The sequence below is a fragment of the Tupaia chinensis genome, unplaced genomic scaffold (assembly GCF_000334495.1).
Source record: "Tupaia chinensis unplaced genomic scaffold, TupChi_1.0 Scaffold000113_1, whole genome shotgun sequence".
NCBI classification, from domain to species: domain Eukaryota; kingdom Metazoa; phylum Chordata; class Mammalia; order Scandentia; family Tupaiidae; genus Tupaia; species Tupaia belangeri.
The window spans coordinates 3,287,558-3,310,881 of NW_006159577.1; the positions used below are offsets into that span (position 1 = coordinate 3,287,558).

General features: G+C 41.5%; 1 protein-coding gene across 1 annotated transcript in view; it reads left to right on the forward strand.

Annotated features, from left to right (window-relative positions):
- The window catches only part of CPXM2 (carboxypeptidase X, M14 family member 2), a 164,821-nt gene that overhangs the window by 334 nt on the left and 141,163 nt on the right, over positions 1–23,324 (forward strand). Inside the window, exons 2-3 of the mRNA XM_006143965.1 lie at positions 3–209; positions 17,871–17,963. Coding sequence (XP_006144027.1) covers positions 3–209; positions 17,871–17,963 — 300 coding nt within the window. The remainder of the gene's footprint in view (positions 1–2; positions 210–17,870; positions 17,964–23,324) is intronic.

Here is a 23,324-nt window from a genome sequence, read left to right on the forward strand (position 1 = left end):
CTATTACGTGCAGGAGATCTGGAGCCAGGAGCCCTACTACACTCACCCGGAGCCTGAGCCCGAGCCGGAGCCCTTCTCTCCGCCGCTGCCTCCGAGGGCGGGGGAGGAGAAGCTGGAGCGCCTGCCCGAGCCCAGGCCTCCCAAGAGGGCGAACAAACCCAAGAAAACTCCCAAGAGGGAAAAGTTGGCTTCGGAGTCGCCTCCACCAGGTAAGTAACTTTCTGTACTGGGCGGCACAAAGGGGCGACCGAGGTTGCGCGCCTGGAGGGATCAACTGGCGTCCCAGTCTGTGTGTCTGGCATGGGGCAAGCCGGGCGAACCTCCCCGACGCTGTTCCCGCCTCCTTGGAGAGTACATCTGAGCTGCGGGCTGGTCCTTCGAGCTCCCCAGAACTTCACTGTGAGCCGCGTATCAACTCGTTCCCCTCCGGTAGGGACAGCAGTGGAGTGGGGAAGCTGCCTGGGGAGTTGGGTCCTTCTTGTCCCGAACTTGAAATTCCCTGGAAAAGTCACCTTTCTGTTGGACACTTCTTCCTACGCGACATTTTCTTGAGAATGAATTTCCGATTTGGCAGTGTGAATGACTGACCTGTTTTGGCAGATGGCTTTCTGGGGAAAGCTCCAGGAGTGGGCCTTACCCAGCCAGTGTGCCCTCTCGGCTCTGGCCCTCCAGCTTGCAGAGGGTCCCTTGAATCCTCTGCTCTGGCTAGGAGTCCCCTGTCCAGGTGCAACCAGAGTCTCAGCTGCAATTGGACTGGAGCTTGTGAAGAGGGGCCTGCCGCAGTCTGGGATGTTTGCCCTCCATCCATTTCTCATCCCCGTTTCAAATCCATCCTGTGCCGGCCAGTCCTGTCTAGGGGAAACGACTTCCACTTGGTTTCTCCCACACCTTGTGAAGTGAGACTTTATTGCAGCACAAGTTCTTTTCTCAAATGGCAGGGACTGTAGTCCTAGTATTCCCAGAGTGGGGGAATGAACTAGATTGTGGCCACATTTTCCACCCCTGCAGTGACTTTCTCTGAAAGGGGCTATGTGCCCAGTGGTGTCAGTGGCACTGTTACAGAGCTGGGGATCGAAGGAAGTGCCTTGATTTGGTTAAACTGTTCGTGCAAGTTGGCAGCCAGAAGGTTCTGTGGGGATACAGAACTCTTGAAAGTGTGGTCCCATCCAGTGGCCCTCTTCGCACATGTGAGGGGCCCTTGCCCTTCATTTGTGGGCAACTCTGAATGGACAGGTAGCTCTGCAGGTTGTGTAACCTTGAACACAACTACCGAGAATTCACAGTGATTCTGGGGGCAGTATGGATATTAAGATGTATGAAAGCCACAGAAATAGGAACACTAACAAGAATAGGAGTGGGAAGACTCATTTGCAGAATGTCCACCGATTATTTAGAAGACCTATGTGTAACTGTTTCATTTCTTTTTTAAAAAAAATTTCAAATCAGTTTATTTTTTAACAATGTAGGGTAGATAAGGGGTAGCAACATGAAAAGGAAAAATTGTTTGCAGATGTAGAAAACAGTATTTAGATGGAAATTCCTGTTTCAGCCTATGTACAGATGATCAGACTTCATAAACCTTTGGGTTTTTCCTAATTCACTGAAAATTCTAATGCTCAGTTTGATGCTCATGCCAAGGACCTATTACATACACTTAATGTTTATAAGCATAACATAAACAAATCCCAGTTGGTATACGTGAACTAAATTTAGTATAGTAATGCAGGGAAAAAGAAACTAAGTACATAAATGGTGTATTTAGTAGAACTTGATCTGAAAAGACTGTAAAATTAATGATGGAAAGGACTTACTGTTTATTTTTCACTGAATATTCAGCAGCTAGCATACCACCTTGCATATAGTCAATACTCTCTAAGTATGTATTCTTTGGAATAAACTTATATAGAAAAAAATAGATAAAAAGGAAAAAATACAGTGATGATTACAGAAACAAAGTGGCAGAGAAAACCCAAGAATTATAGTCCTAACAAGAGGATGTCATAAGAGGAAATATCTAGAGACTGAAAACCCTACCAAGCATCTTTTAGTTCTTGTGTTCAATTTTTATGTTTTGTGTTTGTTTTATATTGTTATTTTAAAATGTTTATTATAAATGATTTACATATAATCTTTACACATCTTTGTTGGATACAGATTTTTTTTTTTAAGTTTTTGCATGCACACGCTGGAGAGAGACAGAAGGAAAAGGAAAGTGAGAAATTACCACCTTCCTGGTGAGGTGGCTGTGTTGCAGTCCCTTCTCCTTCATTCTCCTCTTGGGATTCTGAGTACACACACACATGCATCCAGTGTGATTTTCAAGTCACCAGGTCTGGGACTTAAACCATGGTCGGCCATGTGGGAATCCAGCACCTTAACCACCATGCCACCTGCTGGCCCACAGAAAGATCTTTAAAAACATGTCCACAGTGTACATATATATATATATATTTTTTTTTTTGAGAGGTTTTTGCTTTAGGGTGCACACGCTTACCAGAAAGACAGAGAGAGACAGAGAGACAGAGAGAAATCACTCCCCAGGGGGATGGCCATGCCGCAGTCCCTTCTCCTCCATTCTTCTCTTAGGATCTTGGGCACACATGTACACGTGCCTGGCGTGAGTTTAAGCTACTGGGTCCAGGACTCCAACCGTGGTTGACTACATGAGACTCCAGTGACACAGCCATTACACTAACTGCTGGTCCCACAATGTTTAATATTATATGTTGTGAATATTCCAAACCCTTTTCACTGGTTATCAGAAAGTATGTACTGAATTGTCTATGACATTCTTTTTTTTTTTTTTTTTTTGGAGAGGTTTTTGCTATATAGGGCGCATGCACTCACCAGATAGACAGAGAGAGACAGAGAGACAGAAAGCAAGAAATCACTCCCCAGTGGGGATGGCCACATCGCAATCCCTTCTCCTCCATTCTCCTCTCGGGATCTTGGGCACGCACGCACACGCACCCGGTGTGAGTTTAAGCCGCCAAGTCCGGGACTTGAACCGTGGTTGACTACGTGGGAGTCCAGCGACATAGCCATTACGCTGACTGCTGGTTCCTCTCTATGACATTCTTTACTGTGAAATACAGTTCTAAAGAATGACAAATTGATTACAAATAAGACAAAAAAAGCCCCATAAATTAATGAGGATGGATTTTTAAAAATAAAAATCATCCTAACCTAGCCAATTAAAGAAGAATTTGTAATTTCCATGTAGAGGACTATGGGCAGTAAGAGTTTATATCCTGATAAGATCTGTAATATCATCGACTCAGTAAGAGATAGCCAAAATTATGCACAACAATAGCTCATTAGGAAGAGAGAGAAAAAGAAAACTTTTACTCACTCATTGTGAGTTCTGAGGACATAAAGAAATAAGTCACCAAACATAGAAAGCCAAAACAAAATTGGAAAGAAATGTTTAAAAGTGAATACATGGTAAAGTCAGTGATTTGGTAATTTGCAGGCTTTACACAGTTCTTGGTTTTAGCCTTCTTTAAATTCATTCCATACAAAGATTCAGTTACTTGTAACATTTTGGACCTTTTCTTTGTAATCTAGTTTTATATAGTGAATGATAAATACATAAATTGAAACCTGTGGAGACAGCTGTCTATCGTATAATTGGTCAATTCTTAGTTAAACATACTTATGTATGAAATAGTTGAATCTGCATTTTTAACCTTTTAGTTGGGAAATTTAATCCTGATATTCAGTGTTATTATCCATGTGTGAACTTATCCTTTTTTTTTAGTTGTTTTGTGTTCTCTTTTTTCCATTTATCTCCCTTTAGTTTTCCTGGTGTAGTATTCCCTTCAGTATTTACTAAAGTACTGGTTTAGTTTTGGTGAAGTCTTTTAGCATTTGTTTATCTGGGAATGACTGAATTTCTCTTTCCGATTTGAAGGATAATCTTGCTGGGTATAGAACAAAGACTTTGCAAAAATTGGTTTTCCTTTCAGGGTTTTAAATACGTCTTCCCATTCTTCCCTTGCCTGCACTATTTCAGTTGAGAGGTCCAATGTTAGTCCAATGGGGTAACTTTGTTAAGTAGCTTCACATTTCTTGCCATTTTAAGAATATTACCTTTGTCTTTGATATTTAGCAATTTGGTTATGATATGCCTTGGAGAGGATCTTCTTCTATTTGGTGACCTTTGTATTTCTTGGATTTGGATGCCCATATGCCTCTCTAAATTTGGAAAGTTTTCAGCTAATATATCATGAAAGATACTTTCTATGGCAAAGTCATAGAAAGTGCCTGTCTCTTCACCATTTTAAATATCGATTATGTGGACATTCAGCCATTTAATGATGTCTAGGATTTCCATTTGTTGTCCTAATTTTTAATGATTATTGTTCCATCCTTTTTGGGTGCTTGGACTAAATCAGAGGTTTTGTCTTCAAGGTCAGAAATTCTTTCTTCTGTGCAGTCTAATCTGCTGCTGATACTTTTGAGGGAAGTTTTTTAATTTCCTACATTGTATTTTTTTATCTCCAGAAGTTCTGTTTGATTCTTTTTCAGGGTGTCTATTTCTTTATGGAGTTCCTCCTTCAAGTCATGGAAGGATTTTCTCATCTCCTGGAATTGGTTGTCTGTTTTCTCTTGCATCTCTTTGAGTTGCAAATTCTGAATTATTTTTCTGACATTTTTATTATGATCTCTTATGTTTTATCCATTGTTGGTTAGGAGTTATTATGTTACCTTGTGGGGAAGTATTTCTTGGTTTTCTCCTATTTCTTTTTTTTTTGTTATTGTCAACAAATCATTTTCCATTTATTGTTTTCTGTATATTTTGCCTTTTTTCCCATCTTTGATTCCCTATCTCACCCTCTGCCATCTCCCACCCTCCTCCCACACTGTGTCTGGTATCTATTCCTTTCTATGCCTCCCCCATTTTATTGTTTCACTAAATATCTTAATAAATCTAAATATTTTCAATAGCAAGCACAGCTGATATGTACATATCCGTGAACACAAGTCTGACTTTAGGCATAAACAAACCTCAGTGAATAGAATGAACATACTATAAAGTAGCACCTAACTAGGGCTATATAGCTTAACTGCAGTCATCAAATAGGTATTTCTAATGCCTTTTTTTTTCTTCTGAAAATTTTTTTTATTAATTTACATTCATTCCCTGAGCATCATCACAACATTCTAAATGTGGTTTCCCATCTAGAATATACTGCATAGTGGCTTAATAATGCATGTTATCATCCATAATATTCCATTTCTACTTTCATATATATGTTTTTTACCCCATGTCTAGCCCTCTGCCCTGTTCCACTCTCTTATTACACTATCTCTGCTGTCTACAGTTGTTTTCAATCCCTTTTCCCCCAACATTTCGTTGATCACACAATCATAAGTAATCTAACTACTTTTTCAATAGCAAGATCAGCCGATGGTTTCAAGAAAAGCAGTTTTGAACTGGTAAGGATATTTCTTTGAAACTTAAAGCCTAGAAACAGGTTAGTATTCTGTTCAAATAGTCGGAACATGAATCTATTGATAGCTGAAGACAGGACAAAAATCCTTAAAACCGGACAACAAAGCTTAGAAGAAAAGCAGCAATATTTTAGTCAAGTCGTAGAATACTGTTTCATCAGTTCAGTCTCATGTACTTAATCTTTCTTCTGTATCTGTTGAGGTTCGATGTTCCAGATTGAAATCTGGGATGTAATACTCAACTCCAGCTTTTGGCCCTACAATTAAGTTGCCCATTTTCTTAGTTTCTGAACTCTTATTTCTGTGTGTCTGCATTTAATTTTACTGACATAGCACTCCCTTAAGAACTTCTTGGAGATCCGGTCTGGTGCTGGTAAATTCTTTCAGGTTTTGTTTATCTGGGAAAGTTCGTGTCTTTTCTTCCCAAATGAACGATAACCTTGCTGGGTACAGAATTCTCGGTTGAAATTGCTTTTCCCTTAATACTTTGAATACATTTTCCCATTCTCTCCTCGCTCTCATTGTTTCCGATGAGAGGTCTGCCGTTAGTCTGATGGGATACCCTTTGTAGGTAACTTGCCTTTTTTCTCTTGCCAGTCTTAGTATCTTGTCTTTGTCTGTGGTTTTGGTCAATCTGGCTATAACGTGTCTTGGAGAAGATCTTCTTGGGTTGATTCTATTTGGGGTCCTCTGTATTTCTTGGGTCTGAATCTTTGAGTGCCTCTCCAGGTTTGGAAAATTTTCTTGTAAGATTTCATGGAATAGATTATCAATGCCCTTATGAGTCTCTTCACCTTCTGGGATGCCTATTATCCGGATGTTTGGACGTTTGATGGTATCTAGTACTTCTCGCATATTATTCTCAAATTTTTGGGCCATTTTCTCAGTCTTCGCGGTGGATTTTTCTAGGCCAACCATTTTCTCTTCTACATTAGAGATTCTATTTTCTGTATGATCTAGTCTGCTTTTAATACTTTCAAGGGAGATTTTGACTTCTTGTATTATAGCCTTCATCTCTAACAGTTCCATCTGATTCTTTTGTAAAGTGTGAAATTCCTCTTTTAGATCTAGCATGAATTTCCTCACCTCCTGGAACTCTTCAACTCCTTTCTCCTTCCTCTTCAGCAGTTCCTTGTCTCTCTTCTCTTCCATCTCTGTTAGCTTTGCCATTATGAATGTTCTGAATTCTTTATCAGACATTTCCATGATTTCCATTGAACTGTGTGTGGATAAAGAGGAGCTATCCTTTTCCCTTGTGGGAGAGGTATTTTCCTGCTTCCCCATATTTCTTGTGGTCCTGCAGCGATTTCTAGTCATCTGGTGGATGGTCGGTTTCTTCCCAATCACGCGAGTTTTGGATGCTGGAGGCCCAGTTATCAGTGGGATATCTTCCTTTCTGCCCAAATGGCTGGATCGCAGGAGCCATGGAGCTGTCTGTCTCTTGAAGAAGGGCTGTTCACGCGAGTTTTGGATGCTGGAGGCCCAGTTATCAGTGGGACATCTTCCTTTCTGCCCAAATGGCTAGATCGCAGGAGCCATGGAGCTGTCTGTCTCTTGAAGAAGGGCTGTTCTGGCTCCTATTTCTTTTTTTATTATTTTTTTATTTCATTTTCTTTTATACATTCAATGATATTATTTAGTTAACAAAGTGAATATTTCAACATGTGAACATTTTTCTCTAGTTCAGTTGATAAAACTTATCTCCAACATAATACCACATGTTATACTGATAATACCACATTTCTTTGTCCCATTAATGCTTTGCCTCTCTATTTTTCTTCTAAATGTCTTTCCTCAGACTCCAGTCGTTCACACAAACTATATCTGGTATTCACATTCATTTACCGTGTTTTTATATCCTTTAGGCAATCAGTTTCAGTCATAGAGTGTGGACACTCGGTATATATTAAATGGGGACATACAATGTCTCTCCTTCATAGCCTGCCTTGCTTCACTCAGCAGTAAATCTTCCATATTCTTCCATTTTCTGTCAAAAGCCAGTTTTTTTTTTATGGCTGAATAATATTCCATAGAGTATATGTGCCTTCTTGGGGCTCTGCTTTGAATTTTAGTCATCTGGTGATGTTCTAAATTCTTTCTACTTTTATGGAGTATGTTTCTGTAGCTATGAGCTTGTGCTCTTCTCTATGGTGTGTGTTAATTCCATGCAAGTTTCCCTACTCTACTGTGGGTGGGAGTGTGGAACCCACAGTATGAGTTTTGAGTTCAGGCTTTTGGAGGGAAGTTTCTTTCCTTTTATTGTTAGGGGGGTTGTGGGAGAGGCAACAATTTCGTTTAATTCCTTCAATAACTCTGAAGAATGGCTATTCTTGTTTTACTCATGAGCAACCTGAAGCTCACACATTTAAAGTGACTTCCTTGATGTTGTTTGCTGGCTGGGGATATTTGAAAGCCCTTATGTGCTTTTTAATTCAGGGGCTTTTTGAGTTTGGTGGTTTGAAATGGATGTACATGCAGTTTTGATTTTTAGTATCGTCTATATGTTTAGGGAAATTCTAGGTGTTGATGGGGTGGATGGAAGATGCTTTGTTAGGTTCTGGTAGTCAGTGGGGGTAGTGGCAGTGGGGAAAGTGGAAGAATCTCAGTCAGGCATCTGAAGACTATACTTAATACTCAATTCTTGAACTCACCAACTCAGGGCCCTGGGGCTCATGACTCATCTTTCTGAATCTCAGCTTCTTCATCTGCAGCTACAAGACTAGCACCTTCACTTTGTCAATTGCTATAAAAGCCTTTCAACCAAAGCTTCCAGTGCACCTGCCAGCTATAATGTGCTAGTCCTGTGTGAACCGTTCCTTCATTCCATAGTTTCTTACCATGAAACTGCTCAACACCAGGTTTTGGGGGAGGTCCCAGGGCTAGAGAAGGAAAATTGCCCTGGCCTCTGTCCTTATGGAATTTGCAGTAATTGACGGTCTTTGAAAAAGTAATGGCAAGTGTGCTCAGGGTTGTGTAGAAGTGTAGAGTGTTAAAGAAAGTAGTAAGGGGGAAGCAGTCCGGGTCTGGGACTTAGACAGTGTTTCCCAGGGGAGGCAATGTTTAAGGTCTAATAAGAGGGTTGGCTTTATTGTCCTGGGGTCTGTTACTAGTGACCAGCCATCATTCCCAAGATAGTTTTCTTTCCCTGCAGAAAACAGCTAAGAAAGTCACTGCCTGGCTTCAGTGGTGCCCATAGGCTAATCTGTAGACTCAGTTGTTACAATGGAGAGATGACACAATGAGGAGGTGATGCTCCTTGAAAAGGAGCCTCTGAAGGTGAAGTCAGGGTGCAAGATGATTGCAAGAAAAAGATCATCTGCTTCACTGATTAGGTGAAGATGGGTAATGGGTGAGGCAGCCTATTTATTTTTAATAACTAGTCTCTGCTTTTGCCGGAAATGTCTGGCTCAGTACTCCCTGACATTTGCAGGAATGGCTCCCTAACTGAAAATAGGTGCCTGGAAACTCTAGACCTGCGAGGGGAGCTGCCTTCAGGCCTACACTGTCAACCTTGTTTCTAATGAATTGTGCGGGAGCTTTTTAGATCTCCCCCAACTATGGCAAGCCAAGTAGGAGATGTACCTCATACTTTTAATTCCTATTGGATATTTTTATCTATCTATCATGTATTAATCTATCATGTATCTGTCTATCTATATCAATTATCTACATACCTATCTATGTATCTATCAATTATCTAACAATAATCTATCTATCAATCTATCTATCATCTATTTATTTATTATGTTTGATCAGAGGACCCCTCCACCCTGGACTCAAAGTGGGTCATTCTGGATTAAGAACAACCTTGATTAGAGGAGTCAGTATAGTATTTTGCAATTAAGCTGCACTAGAAGATTACTTTTCCCACTTTAAGTTGTGGCTTGATATACTACTCATGATATTATAGAAGTACTTATCTCAGCATTAGACTGTTCTGTAAGCATATTGTTACCACATTTTAGGAAGGGACACAGAGATAGGAACCTTGGGCTATGGCCTGGGCTATTAAATGGGAACTTCTAGACTTTGCCACACTGGGTGGATGGTCTATTTATCAGACCCTGTCTTGGCACTGATGTGGGAGTGAGGGATAGGATTTGGAGATGAATAAGAGTATAAAATCATGGATAGTCAGTTTAAAAGTCTGTCATGTGCTTTGTCTTTTCCAATGATATTTTCAGATAGCCATCGTCTTAAAGAAAGCTGTTAAAGTAGTACAAGAAGCCTCCCATGTGTCCTTCCTCAGCTTCCCCTAGTGATGATTTCTTATATAGATGTAGTACAGAGCGGCTGCCCAGCCATACTCACACATTGCCATGAATGGGCTCTGGCCATTCATTGGGTAAATGATACTATTGCTGGAATGTTTTTCCTCATTGGCACCCGAAACCTGCTTCTTTCTAATTCTATTTATTCAACTGTCTCTAGGCCAATTCAACAGTTTCTAGATTCCTGTAGGTGCAATGCTTTGGGGTCAGGGAGCGAGTATCAGATTCCCAGTTTTCATTATCTCAGGGTGAAGAAGAAGATAAGGGTCCACATTTGGGGCATGCAAGTAAGTTTGGGGTCTACTTATTTTGCATGCCATCTCCAAATCGATGGTGCTAGACTGTGGTCATGCTCTTTTTGGGGGAATAAAATAAAAAGAAATAAGCCATGGTTAAACAATTCACCCACTGTTTTCCTCCCACTTGGCAGTAACAACAAAAATAATAATCAAAACTCTGAATAAGTAATTTGAAGATCTTTTTCTTTCCCTCTATTACACCTTGGGTTGGAAGTAGGTTCAGATCTGTAGTCTCTAAATTTGGGCTCCTACTTATTTTCTGTTCCTTGCTTTCTTCAAGCACTGGTGAGAATATGCCACTATTTGATTATGAGCAAACCCACCACATCCATAGTCCTGAGCCCATGGAATTTGAACAGTGGGCAACAAGCCACGTTTGTTTGTATGTCTGTGCCCAGAATCATTGAGTTTGCATTTCGTCCAGTGTTGTGCTCCAGCCTTAGTGGGAAATAACCAAAGAGTTGTTAAATGAGTGTATTTGGTTGTAAACAAAGGCCTTTCTGTTGCATGTGCTTGCTGCAAACCATTTGGCAGAAAGGGCTTCTCTTCTCAGTTTAGCTTCATCTTTTAGGGCATTTTTGCACTGTTTGGCCTTTGGATAGAAATGTCTTTTTATGGGCAATGGTAGAATGTGAGAATTAGGAGAATGTGTTTATAAATATTTCAACAAATGTATTTTAAAACCAACACAATAATATTAACACATGTAAACAACAAGAAATCCTTAGTGTCAGATTCCAAACTCGTTTTAAGAGTTAAATCCAAAGTGTTTTGTCCAGCTAAACTCAGACAAAATTCTGAAGAAAAAGATGTCTTGTAAAAAAATGTTGTTCCTCTACATTGGCTAGTACCTTTCTAAGATACCACTTCCCTTTCCAATATGCTTTCCAAGGTCAACTATTAGTGCTGGCAAATTTCCTCCTGCCTGTGCCCAAGCTTCTAGAAACAAGGGTTTATGCATGGCTAATAATGGGATCAGAGGACTCCCATGATGGGGGAAGCTGTCTTGGATGCTGTAGTTCTTAATAGCCGTCATGTTTCTTGTGTGCCCCAGGCGTTCATGACTGCCAGATCCCATGGTGGTTGATGCTTTCAGTGGTGGGACAAAGGCAGCCTGGATTTTGGAGAAGGGAAAGACTCCTTTAGATGTCCCTGAGGTGCTAGTCAGTCTGAACTCTCAGGTTTGGTCTCTGTGGCCCTCTCACATCTTCGCCACCCAGCTACTGCTCTGAGATCATGAAAGCCATGAAATTCTTTTTTTTTTTTTTGAGAGGTTTTGGCTATATGGTGCGTGCTCTCGCCAGAAAGACAGAGAGAGACAGAGAGACATAAAGCAAGAAATCTCCCCTAAGAGGGGATGGCCACACCACAATCCCTTCTCCTCCATTCTCCTCTCGGGATCTTGGGCATGCACCCACATGCGCCCAGCATGAGTTTCAGCCACCAGGTCCGGCACTCGAACCACGGTCGGCTACATGGGCGTCCAGTGACATAACCATTACGCTAACTGCTGGTCCCAAAGCCATGGAATTCTTGTTCCTTGGAATAGTTTCAGGGAAGGACACCAGCCCACACTGGATTGTAGCCTCATCAGTCATCATAGGATGCTTGGCATGCCCAAGACACCTTCAGATATTAGTTTAAGACTCTGACGTCCCAAGCATGTATGGAATACCTACTCCATGCAAGGCATATGTAAATGTTCCCTATGAAATTTGTTCAGGATTTGGAGAGTGTATGGGTCAAAATCTGGCTCTGCTACTCATGAACACATGTGATTTCTCCAAGCCTGGAAACCTCACTGTGGCATGGGAACAGTAACAACTCAGACTTTTTGAGAAGGTGTGAGGTCAGTGGGTCAGTGCCAATCTTCCAGCCTCAGGAGGGGTGCTTCTAATCCCTCATTTCCCATTCCTTGGAGTCCCTAGCCAGGTTGAATCCCCCATAGGTCCTGCCAGACCACACAGCTGGATTATTAGTATTTCTTTTCCCCAGTGTCAGTCCCTCACCTTTGGCTTGCACTACATGAATTTACCTTTCAGACACAGAATGGGGCCCCAGGCTTTCTTTCATGCTCTGCTTCCAGACAGAACACTGGTGAGTACCAATGGCACCTTGCACAATACCAACACATGACTACCTAGTGCTATTACTGTGGTATGTGATATATCTTTAAAAGCAAAGGACTCTTTATTTGGTAACAAGTCAGGAAGATGGCTTTTGGCTACATAAGGGATAGTAGTGGTGGCCACAAAGTCACTGCTGCCCCAGCCCACCTCACTGTCCCTCAGGCTCCAGGCTTTGGAAATAAGTCTTCTCCATAAAAGGCTGGCCCACTTGGAAGAAAATGATTAACCCAATTAAAAGATGGGAAAATGAGCTGAATAAACAACTCTCTAGGGAAGACCTACAAATAGCCAAAAAGCATATGAAAAAATGTTCAATATCCCTCATTGTAAGGGAGATGCAGATCAAAACCACAATGAGATTCCACCTAACCCCAGTCATAATGGCAAAGATTAAATAAACAAGTAATTATAAGTGCTGGAGAGGATGTGGTGAAAGGGGGACACTCCTACACTGTTGGTGGGAAAGTAAATTGGTCCAGTCACTGTGGAGAATAATATGGATATTTCCCAAAGACCTTCAGATAGAACTACCATATGATCCAGCAATTCTACTCCTGGGTATCTACCCAAAGGACAGGAGAGCACTCAGTTGGAAAAGTGCTTGTACAATTGTTTTCATCGTAGCATTATTCACAATTGCTAAGACATGGAACCAACCCAAAAGTCCACAAACAGATGAATGGATTGAAAAATTATGGCACATATACTCCAAGAAATACTATTTAGCCATAAAAAGGCCCTGGAATTTGATAGAAAGTGGACAAATATGGAAGATTTGTTGCTGAGTGAAGCAAGTCAGGTTATGAAAGAGAGATACTGTATGTCTCCACTTAACACATACCAACTGTCTGCACTCTATGGTAGAAACTGAAAGACCGGAGAACATAAAAGCATTAAAAATTGTAATGGACCCTAGAGACAAAGTGGAAAGACTATGGGAGGGGAAGAATGTAGAAAAGGAAATTTGGGGGGAAAAGGGAGAGGTAAGGCACTTGTGGGACACAGATAAGGTTTTTTATGTGTTGACGAGGTGAGGATGTGTACAGTAGTCTCAACGGGGCTGGACTAGGTGTATATCATTCTGGGTAAAGTCTTTAAAATCTAAATGATGTATAGTGTTTTAATATATTAATAATAATTTAAAAATTAATAAAACATAAAAATAAAAAATAAAAGTTGAAGAACAACAACAAATGAACTAACAATATAGAAGAAAAAAAATAATAAAAGGCCAGCCCAGAGGAGGGTATGGCTAATAAGGCTAGTTTCTAAAGGAAGACTTAGATGGGGGAGAGGATGGATTTGATTGATCAATTGACTTTGGCCCAGCCCTGGTTAAAAGTATTAGAAAATTGTTTGGTGCCTCTGTATCCACCCACAAGCTCTATCTCCTATGAATGGAAGCAAGTACCACTCACTCACAGCCACCTTTCAGGATCTACCCCATCCCAGCAACTTGTATTTTGCCTGGGAGCTGACTGCTCAGAACTGGATAAGGGAATGGGTTCCTGCACACTCAGGACACTTATCTGCTACCATCTGCTTGGAGCAGGAGTTTTTAATTGCTTTTGTCTGAGTCAACCTGCAAAGTCCTCCTGGCTCTTTCTTTACGAAGGTTCGCAGCAGATCTGCAAGTATTTATGGTGATTTAGAAAGCTGTAATTATTGTCTGGCCTACCATCTCCAGGCTATATTTCTGGGGTGCTCTTGCAAGCCCATTTGGTCTATTTTTCCTCCTAGTGTAGCTTTCTTAAGAGGCAGGCAAGGATCTCAGAGCCCTCATGGTCCTTCACAAGTGGGAATGCAAAGCCTGTTGGACTGGAATTTCCTGGGGGAAATGCAAAAATGCAGCAACATTTTTTTTTTTTTTTTGGTTTCTAGGGTGTTGCTACTGTAAGCTCTTTGTATAAAGAGGAGAAAAAAATAGTTTTCTATTAACCAAGAAGAATTATATTTATCACTATAGACCAGAATAGAACATGTGTCCCACACTGGCAACTCAGTTTGCTACTTTTAAGGAATTCTGTTTTGTCACGCAGCCCAGATGGTGATGTTGATTGGATTCTGGCTCCTTCTCTGTGCACTATTTCCACTTTACTTTCTTCTTTCATCTGTATAGACCATATGTTGTCTTTCTTGTTATAAGAGAGGAAGGGGTTGGAAAGAACCCAGATTTGAAGTCAGTCTGCAGTCTTGTCACTCCTTGACTCTGTCAGCGACCTTGGGCAGGTGTCTTTTCCCTTCTGAATCTCAGTGAATCTATCTACAAAATGATGTTCATAATCAACTTTATGTCCTCAGGGGGTCCTTGTAGGATTAAATGTTATAATCTATGTGAAAATGCCTTGTAAATTGTAAATTGCACCACATAAAAGAGCTGTTATTCTTCCAGCAACTGGAATAGTGCTTTGACCCCTGGGACGCTATGATATTCATGACGAAGAGATGGTCACTGTGTTTTGTTCAGTGATGACTACAGATCAAGCCCCAAGGGCTTCACACGTGTCATTTTTGGTTCCTCTCCATAACTCCACTGTGCCGGTGCAGCGTCTTTCTCTTTCTACTGATGAGGGAACCCGAGCCTAGAGATGTAAAATAGAACACCTGAGGATACCCTGGGAGCATGCAGGGGCAGACCTGCTGGGATGGGCTGGACTAGTCCTTTAGGTGATGATTCTAACCATCCTACTTCTTCCCTAGCCCTGGTAGGGCTTGTCTGGGTGCCATTTTGCCACTCCCTTTGGAGATTCTGTTCTCCAAATATTGGTCCCACTGGGGAATCAAACTCTCAGGATGGTAGGACATCTTTCTGACATCTAGACCTTTATTGGCTTCCCAGGGCTGAGTGGGCTGGTTTTCCTCAGCCCGTACCTGAACACAGGGAGCATGGTTGGACTGGTCCATGGTTGTGCTCTTTAGCATTTACTCTCTGTGCTTGTCCCAGGGAAACCCCAGAAGGTTGTCCTTGCTGAGAGGAGACTTCCAATGAGCAATGACTTCCAGAGAGGGTTGGAATGAACATTCTTTCTTTGACTTTTTTTTCACATATTTTGCCAAAAAAAATTTTTTTTTGTAAAGTATTTTATCTTTCTGATACATTAGACCTAGCATTAACAAAATTTACTCTACTGGAGGCTGGTAGGTGGCATGGTTGTTGAGGGTGTTGGTCTCCCATATGGCCAACTGCCGTTTGAATCCCAGACCTGGTGACTTGCTCTCTCACTTTCCCTCTCTTTCTCCTACTCTATCCTCTGGTCAAATTAAAATAAGTAAATAAATAAGTAAAGTTAAATATGATAATTCTTAGAAAAAAATACTCTACTGATTTCGCTAAACTACAAAGATCATTACAGATCTTCAGTCAGGCTTTTTCTGAAGTGGCCATCTTTGATGGTTACCAGCTATGACATTCATGCTCCAAGAAATGGGGGAGCTCACAGAAATGGGGCAGAATCTAAGGTGGCACTGAGGCAGATGTTGATGTGTCCAGGTTTCTGGGCTTGCTTCCTTCTTATGGCTTTTATAAAATTTTTGCATATGGCCAGCCACTGTGTCTTAGGAGTAAGGCAATGTTCTGTGATGCTGAATTCACTAGAGAGTCCTAGGTTTGCATCTTGAGGCCTTTCTGGATGCAGAAGCCTGGACTTCTGACCCCAGAGCTAGCCTTTTTCACCATGCTGGGCTTCTCTTACCTAATCCTTTCCTAGGTCCTGCATTGAGTACCTGTGGATGACAATGCTGCCCACCAATTGGAGGATACTGGGTGCATGTGCTTGTGATCTGGCTGAGGTTGGGAGTGGATTGTGATATGAGGACTCTTAGAAGAAAGAAATAAACTTTGTTGCTGTTGTTGTTGTTTTTTATTGGCTTTATATCCTAATTGGGACACTCAGTTTTGTCTCCCCCCCCCCCTCAGCCTATATGTAAAATAAAAGCTACTTGTAGCAGGTATATTAGCTATATAGCAAAAGAAATTTCTCTTAGCTGGGCTTAATATACCCCTTGACTTTCTTGAAGATTTGAGGTTTCTTAATATATAAACTTTAGGGGGGATAGGGGGTTACTATAAAATTTTCTGAAATGATTTAATTACTTGGCACAATCCAGGACCTGTTTTTGGTATGTTAACTTGCTTTTTTTTTTTTTTTTTGTAGAGGTTTTTGCTATAGGGCGCGTGTGCTCACCAGAAAGACAGAGAGATAGAAAGCGAGAAATCACCTCCCAGGGGGGATGGCCATGCCCCAATCCCTTCTCCTCCATTCTCTTCTTGGGATCTTGGGCATGCATGCACACGAGCCCGGCGTGAGTTTAAGATGCTGGATCCGGAACTTGAACCACAGTCGACTACATGGGAGTCCAGCGACATAGCCATTACGCTAACTACTGGTCCCTGTTAACTTGCTTTTCAAAGTCCAATTAAATATCTTTTTTCATTCACTGACTTGTTCAGTCATTCACCCGTTCACTCATTCATTGCAGCCCATTATGAACAGGACCTTGGAGACACAGCAGTGAGCAAAGCCACATGCAGTCCCTCCAGTCTGTGCTCACAAATAGACATATTGCATTGCCACGGTGATGAGGCTTCACACATCAGGTGTGCAGAGCCGTGGTGGAGCCTGCTGGTGCTCTGCTGATGCCTTCTTTTCCTGCAGGCATGTCTATCCCCCAGATGCTGCAAGTCTTGACCTTGGACAGCTTACAGCTGCTCCCTTCTCTTGAGAAGCGCCCTTGGAAGGCTGTATCTCCCACTCCTCAGCTGGTCAGTCTGTAGCCAGTAGTTAACTGCAGTAGAAATGGCAGTTCTTTATCTCAAGAAGAAACTCGAGTATTCTATGTGGCATTCCTGCTCCAGAGCTCCTGTGGGAGCTGAGACCACAGCTTTGCCCAGTTCCTTCCCCAAATCCAGCCTGCTCCCCTTTCTCCCTTTTTTGTCTCAGTATGTCTTGTGAATCCAAACTTTTACATTAAGCTCAGATTAAAGGCAACTTGACTCATGCCAGGAGCGATCAGAGTTCATTACAGGAGTGTTTGTTTTAGGTCAGGAGGTCAAAAAAGCCAGCTTAAGAAGATGATGCCAGGACTGTGGTTTACAAGACTGGAAGAAGCTAATAAGTTCAAGAGTGAGGAGAAGGGGGCTTCAGGAGGAGGAACAGCACCAGCACATTCTGGTGGGAGGAAGCATGAACTAAAGGCTGAAAGGAGCAGAGATAAGGGAACCAGGCTTAGGAGAAGCTGGAGGGACAGTAGGTGCATAACAAGCAGGTTTCCCAGGTAGAACAGGGGTTCTCCAATTGGTGGGCAGCATTGTCATCCACAGGTACTCAATGCAGGACCTAGGAAAGGATTAGGTAAGAGAAGCCCAGCATGGTGAAAAAGGCTAGCTCTGGGGTCAGAAGTCCAGGCTTCTGCTTCCAGTTCCAGCTATTATATATGAGGCCTTTGAGCTTCAATGTGGGTCAAATGCATTTTGTGGTCTTAGAATAGTAATAACTTGCAGGTGTCCATTGTCTTTATGAGTGTTTCTCTTCCTGGGTGTTTACAAAACATGTTTCCTATCCTTTAACCACAGACTGCTTCGAGTTCAGGCACCGTCTTTGGAGATGGGCACAGAGGGCAATGGCTGCTGTGCAGGAGAGTATGGTTGAGTTCCCAGCATCCTGAAGTAGTTCTGACATATGTGAAAGTAAAGGCTTTACTCTCTCTCTTTTTAGGTAAAAATAGCAACAGAAAAGGCATGAGAACCAAGAGCTCTGAGAAGGCTGCCAATGATGATCACCACGGGGCCCATGAAGATGTCAGAGAGAGTAAGTGAGGCTCCTGGAGAGCCCCCTGCCCCAGTTCTATCACCTGTTCAGGGAGAGTGTGTGGGGGGGTGCAGGCCCCTGGCACAGCAGCCTAACTGCAGAGTCTCTGAGCATGGGGCTGCCTGGGGCCTGCTTTCTATTCTTAACCGTTGTGCGGGGGTGAGAACATTCTCAGCAGCTCACACTTCTATAATGCATCATAACTCACAGCCAGATTTTCCTGTCAACTCCACTAAAGCTGTTTCTGAATTTCCTGGAGCCCAAAGTCTTCGGTTGCCTTCCCTCCTCTTTTACTATCCCTCTGCAAAGACATTCCTTTTGTGTGGGACCTCTTAGCTGCTCTTAGCTTTGGGAATGCATTTCTTACCTACCAATTTGACCCAGAGGTTTCTGGGGAGAGAGATCAAGTCTTCTACTTCCATGTGATGCTAAGCCTGGCTTCCTATAGTTGTGTGAAAATATTGCTCCTTTAATTATGTACCTTAGAATGTTTGTAGGTAGGACCGGCAGGTGGCATGGTGGCTAAGGGCGCTGGACTCCCACATGGCTGACCATGGTTCAAGTCCAGGACCTGGTTGCTTGCTTTTTCACTTTCTCCATCTTTTTCTCTCTCTCTCTCTCTCTCTCTCTCTCTCTGTGTGTGTGTGTGTCCTTCTCTGGTCAAATTAAATTAAGTTAAATAAAGTAGTTCTTTGGAAAAAAATAAAAAACACCTTAAAAAGAAAAGAATGTTTGAAGGTATTAGTTGACTTATTGCCCTCTCATTATAGCTATTGTTATTATTATGTCTTTATTCTAAACTATGGTATCCAGGATCACATTTCTGCTAATGTAAGAATTAGCAGCCATTTAGTAAGCATTTATGAAGGTGCCAGACACTGGCCCAGTATTTGACATCTCTCAGTATCCCTCTGAGTATTGTGGGTATTATGTTATTATCCATATTTTACAGATGAGGAAAATGGGATGCGATGATATGGGTAATTTGCCTAAGGTTGTGTAGCTGGTAAGTGGCAAAACAATACTGGAACCCAAGATTTTCTGATTCTAGACTTTTTGCTTAGCAATACAGCTGCTTAAAATAAACAGAGAATTTCACAAATTTGCATTTACAGAAACAGAACTCATTTCAGCTGCCATATGAGCCCATAAACCTTATAACAGAGTTGATTGTCACAAAGGGAATTGTATGTTCCCTTAGGCACTATGTAATGATTTAGAGATGTGTTTCTAACCAAGAACTCACCATCAAAGAAATCACAGATATGACTAACAGGGCATCCTAAAATAAAAACAGAAGTCAAAAACAGTGAACTTCTGCAATAACTTACCAGGTTAAAAATATGTTCCATCCTAAAATGGGCGGGCAAGGCTGGACCACTGCCCATTGAGACAACTCAGTATGTTAAGAGGGTGTGATGCTCAGGCTGCATTAGTGCTGGTTCATCCTGACTTCTTTGGGGTCCCGTTTAAATTGGTGGTAATAGGACTCCCTGCCTTCAGTGGGCCTTGGGCATGTGTCTCCTTGCCCAAGCAGGCTGAGAAGGCACAAATGGTTTCTTCAGGATCACAGACACCAAGGTCTAAAGCATCTGTGAGTGCTGGTCTCTCTATTTTGAGTTCCTTCTGTCACCAGATCTAGCCCTGCTAGTTCTTCACTGCCTTGTTAATTCTTAAGTACTACTGAATGTTTTTCTAAAACATATTTTATCCAGAATTCTTTTAGTAGTACCAGGAGAACAGTTGGTTTGAATTATCTTAGTTCTTCATTACTAGAATTAGAAGTTGCTAAAATTTTGGTAGGCATTTTCAGAAAGGTTTTTGAAAACCTACACACACACACACACACACACATATATATATATATATATATATGTATATATATATATATATATATATATATATACTTATTCCATGAATGAGAGAGATAGAAGGAAAGGGAGAAACAGACAGAAAGGCAAAAAACACACTTCTGAAAGTGTTTTCATGCTATGATTCACTCTCAGCTTCAGCCAGCCCTAGATCTTGGAGTATATGTTTGCTGGGTGAAATCAGGGAAGTCTCTGTACTTGAACTGTGACCTTTCCCATGTGGTTAAGCCTTGAAGAGCATTGCATTAGTGCTATACTCTCATCTGACCTCAAAGGCCTGTTTCTTTAACATACACGTACGTATACACACACACACACACACACACACACACACACACGTGTGAATCTGCTTCCTCTTCTGCTGTGGCTATCAACTCCCAATCATACACACTGGATTGTTCCACTGACCTGGGCCTCATGACTTTGTCAGCTTGGGATCACTGGTTTCATAGGCAGCCATGATGGCACTGACACATTGAATGCCCTAGATATGATTTTAGCCCAAGAAACTTCCATTAAAAATGGAAATGAAGGGATCAGAGACAGCCTTGGAGAGGAACCCCTGATATGTAGTGATGAAATGAAGTGAGATGATGGTGCCATAGGGGTAGTTCATAGGGAGACAGAGTGGCATAACAGGATCACAGGCCTAATATCAGGTGGCATCACCTGTGGGATGGTTCTTAGAGAGACAAGGCCTCAGATGTATAGCTGGGCATTCTTAGGGCCCTGAGTCCCTCCTCTTCTCAGCATTTCCTCAGGTCAGAAGGTTGGTATGGTACAGATGTCAACTACATCCTGTTAAACGTGGCAGGTAGAGGAGACTCAGCCACTTCATTTTTTGGGTGGTGTACAATACAAATGTTAACTATGTTAAGTTATGTGAGTGGATAGCATTAAAGGGCTTGTCTCAGATGTGGACATCACTCATGGGGACCTTTTGATTTGAAGAAGAGACTATGGCGTCACTGTGATTAGGAGCAGTCATCTGTGGCAAGTACTAAAAATACATTCTGGATGTTGTTCTTTAATAGTATATTGATTGAATCATTGGCCTAGTTTGTTACCTTTTCCTGTGTCCGTACTCTTTGCAGTATAACTTTTCAGTTCCCATTGTGAAAGGTAAAAGTCCCTTGATTCTGAGCTCATTCTGGGCTCATTGTTGTGCCTTGTTTTGGCCAGTAGAATAAGGTTAAGTGATGAAATGGCAATGCTGAGTCAAGGGATGAAGAGGCTTTGTTTTATTCAAATGTATACACCAAGGACTTTGGTTCAAAAAGACTGAGCAATGAGTAGAACAGATATGGACCCAACCTGCAGCCTAGAAACACCCAGCCAAGCCCAGCTGATCTATAGACATCCAAGAAATAAATATGTATTGTGTACCATTAAACATTTCTAAAATGGTGGAGAAGGGATTGTGATGTGACCATGACCCATTGAGGAGTACTTTCTCCTTTTACCCTCTCCCCCATCTCTGTGTTTCTCTTTGGCAAGCACATGTGCCCTCTGGCAATTAAAAAAATAGAAAAGAAGAAAAGATCTTGTAGTTGTTTGTTACACAGCAATAGCTGGCTAATATACAGCACAGGTAAAAGGTGTTCTTTTTGTTTTTAGAATGCAGAGTGTTGCATTAATTGTTATGTTCCAAAATTTAACTACCTCATGATGATGCTACGTTATTTTCCAACCTTTTGCTGCTATAAACAGTGTTGAAGTAAAATCATTATGTACCCACATCATCAACAATGCAGTGGCTGCAGAACAATTCCCTTGGCAGTTACCATCGTAACTAACCTTTCCTTCTCTTTTTTTCCAGTCAGATGGGGAGCTGTTTCTCACACATGTCCTGTACTTTAAGTCTCTGCTCTTTAGGGAATTGGACAAGCTCTGAGTTAGTGGTTGAGAGAGTAGCTTTGGGATCAGATTTTACATTCACTGGCTGCAAGACTCTGGACAAGTTTCTAGTTTCTCTATGACTCACTTCTCTGTGAAATGGTAATGCTATTCTCTGTATAGCTGTATTGTAAAGATTAATATCTGCAGAATTAGCACACACAGCACATAGTAAGCTCTCAGCAAATATTAGCTATGATTTTAATTTGCGATCTTTGTGCTTTAGAATGGATTGGGAAACATTTTTCTAGGGATTAGATCACAAATATTTTATGCTTTATTGGTCAAGAGGCAAAATCAAGGATATTATATAAGTATTTATATAACCATTAAAATATAACCTTAAAAATATAAAACACATTCTTGTTAACATTGACCTTATAAAAACAAGTGACAGGCTGGATTGGCCCTCATATGGGTTGTAATTTTCCCACTTCCTTAGAACTTCAATTTTCTGATAATGCTGTTTCCAGGAAGCCTCTTTGGTCACCTCTCTTTTACTTCCCTGTACTTCTTTCTCATGGTCCTTTTCCCCTCCTCTCTTTAACCATAGTGATTCCTGTACATGGCTCTTTGGTTCTAAAAGGCTATAAGAATGCTTAAGAGCAAGGATCCTATCTGATTCATCTCTGAGTATACCCAGTATTGGTAGCAGCTCTTGAAAAGAATGGGAAACCTGTTGATTGCCCATCTCCACGGTGCCAAAACTAGCGTCTGGTGTTCAGAATGGGTGTTCCACATATGTTCCAGTGGGTTCTCCATGGCTCAGAACAGCAGGGCTGGCCCTCTAGAGGAAGTAGTCTTTAGCTTCCATTCTTAGATCTATAAGAAAGAAGCATGGTATTCTGCTGAGATAGAAGTAGATGATTTGTCTAATACATGGTGAGTGGGAGCATACTCCTTGTATTTCTCTCATGCCTGGGCTAGACCAGATTTGAGGCCTCACCCAGGAATCACACTTAGGGATTGACCAATTTAGTGTGTGTGTGTGTGTGTGTGTGTGTGTGTGTGTGCGCACGTACGCATCTGTGTTTTAAGCATAAAGGTTTTTCATTGTCTAACAGGCAGTTTGTTTTTTCATTCAAGCCCTTATTTGTGAGCCTCTTTACTTTATTGCATGATTAGGTGGTTTTTGGGCTCAATTTGAGTCTTCCTTCTTCACTATCTGGCACAGCTGATGAGGGCCATAGACTGATTTCCAGATCCGGATTCTGGAGGAGGTAGAGGGGCTAAGCTGTGGTAATGGATCATATCTGTATTTCAAATGCCTTTGACAGTAGGAGAGACCAGAATTTGTACAGACTCATCCTTGACAGACTTCAGTTAGAAAGCCCAAGCAGTGTGGAAGTGGAAGCACAGGGGCTTCCCCAATCCTTGCTATTTTCTAGTCTTTCGACTCCATCTTAAATATACGTCAAAAGTTATTTGTTAGTCATCTCTAAAGGGAAACATGTGCCCTAAAGGTTTTTAAAAGCATTTCTTAACAATATGGAGAAATTTGTTTTGTCCTTCTAATTTTTTTTCTTTCTTTTTCTTTTCTTTCTTTCTTTCTTTTTTTTTTTTTTTTTTTTTTTTTGAGGGTTTTTGCTTTTGG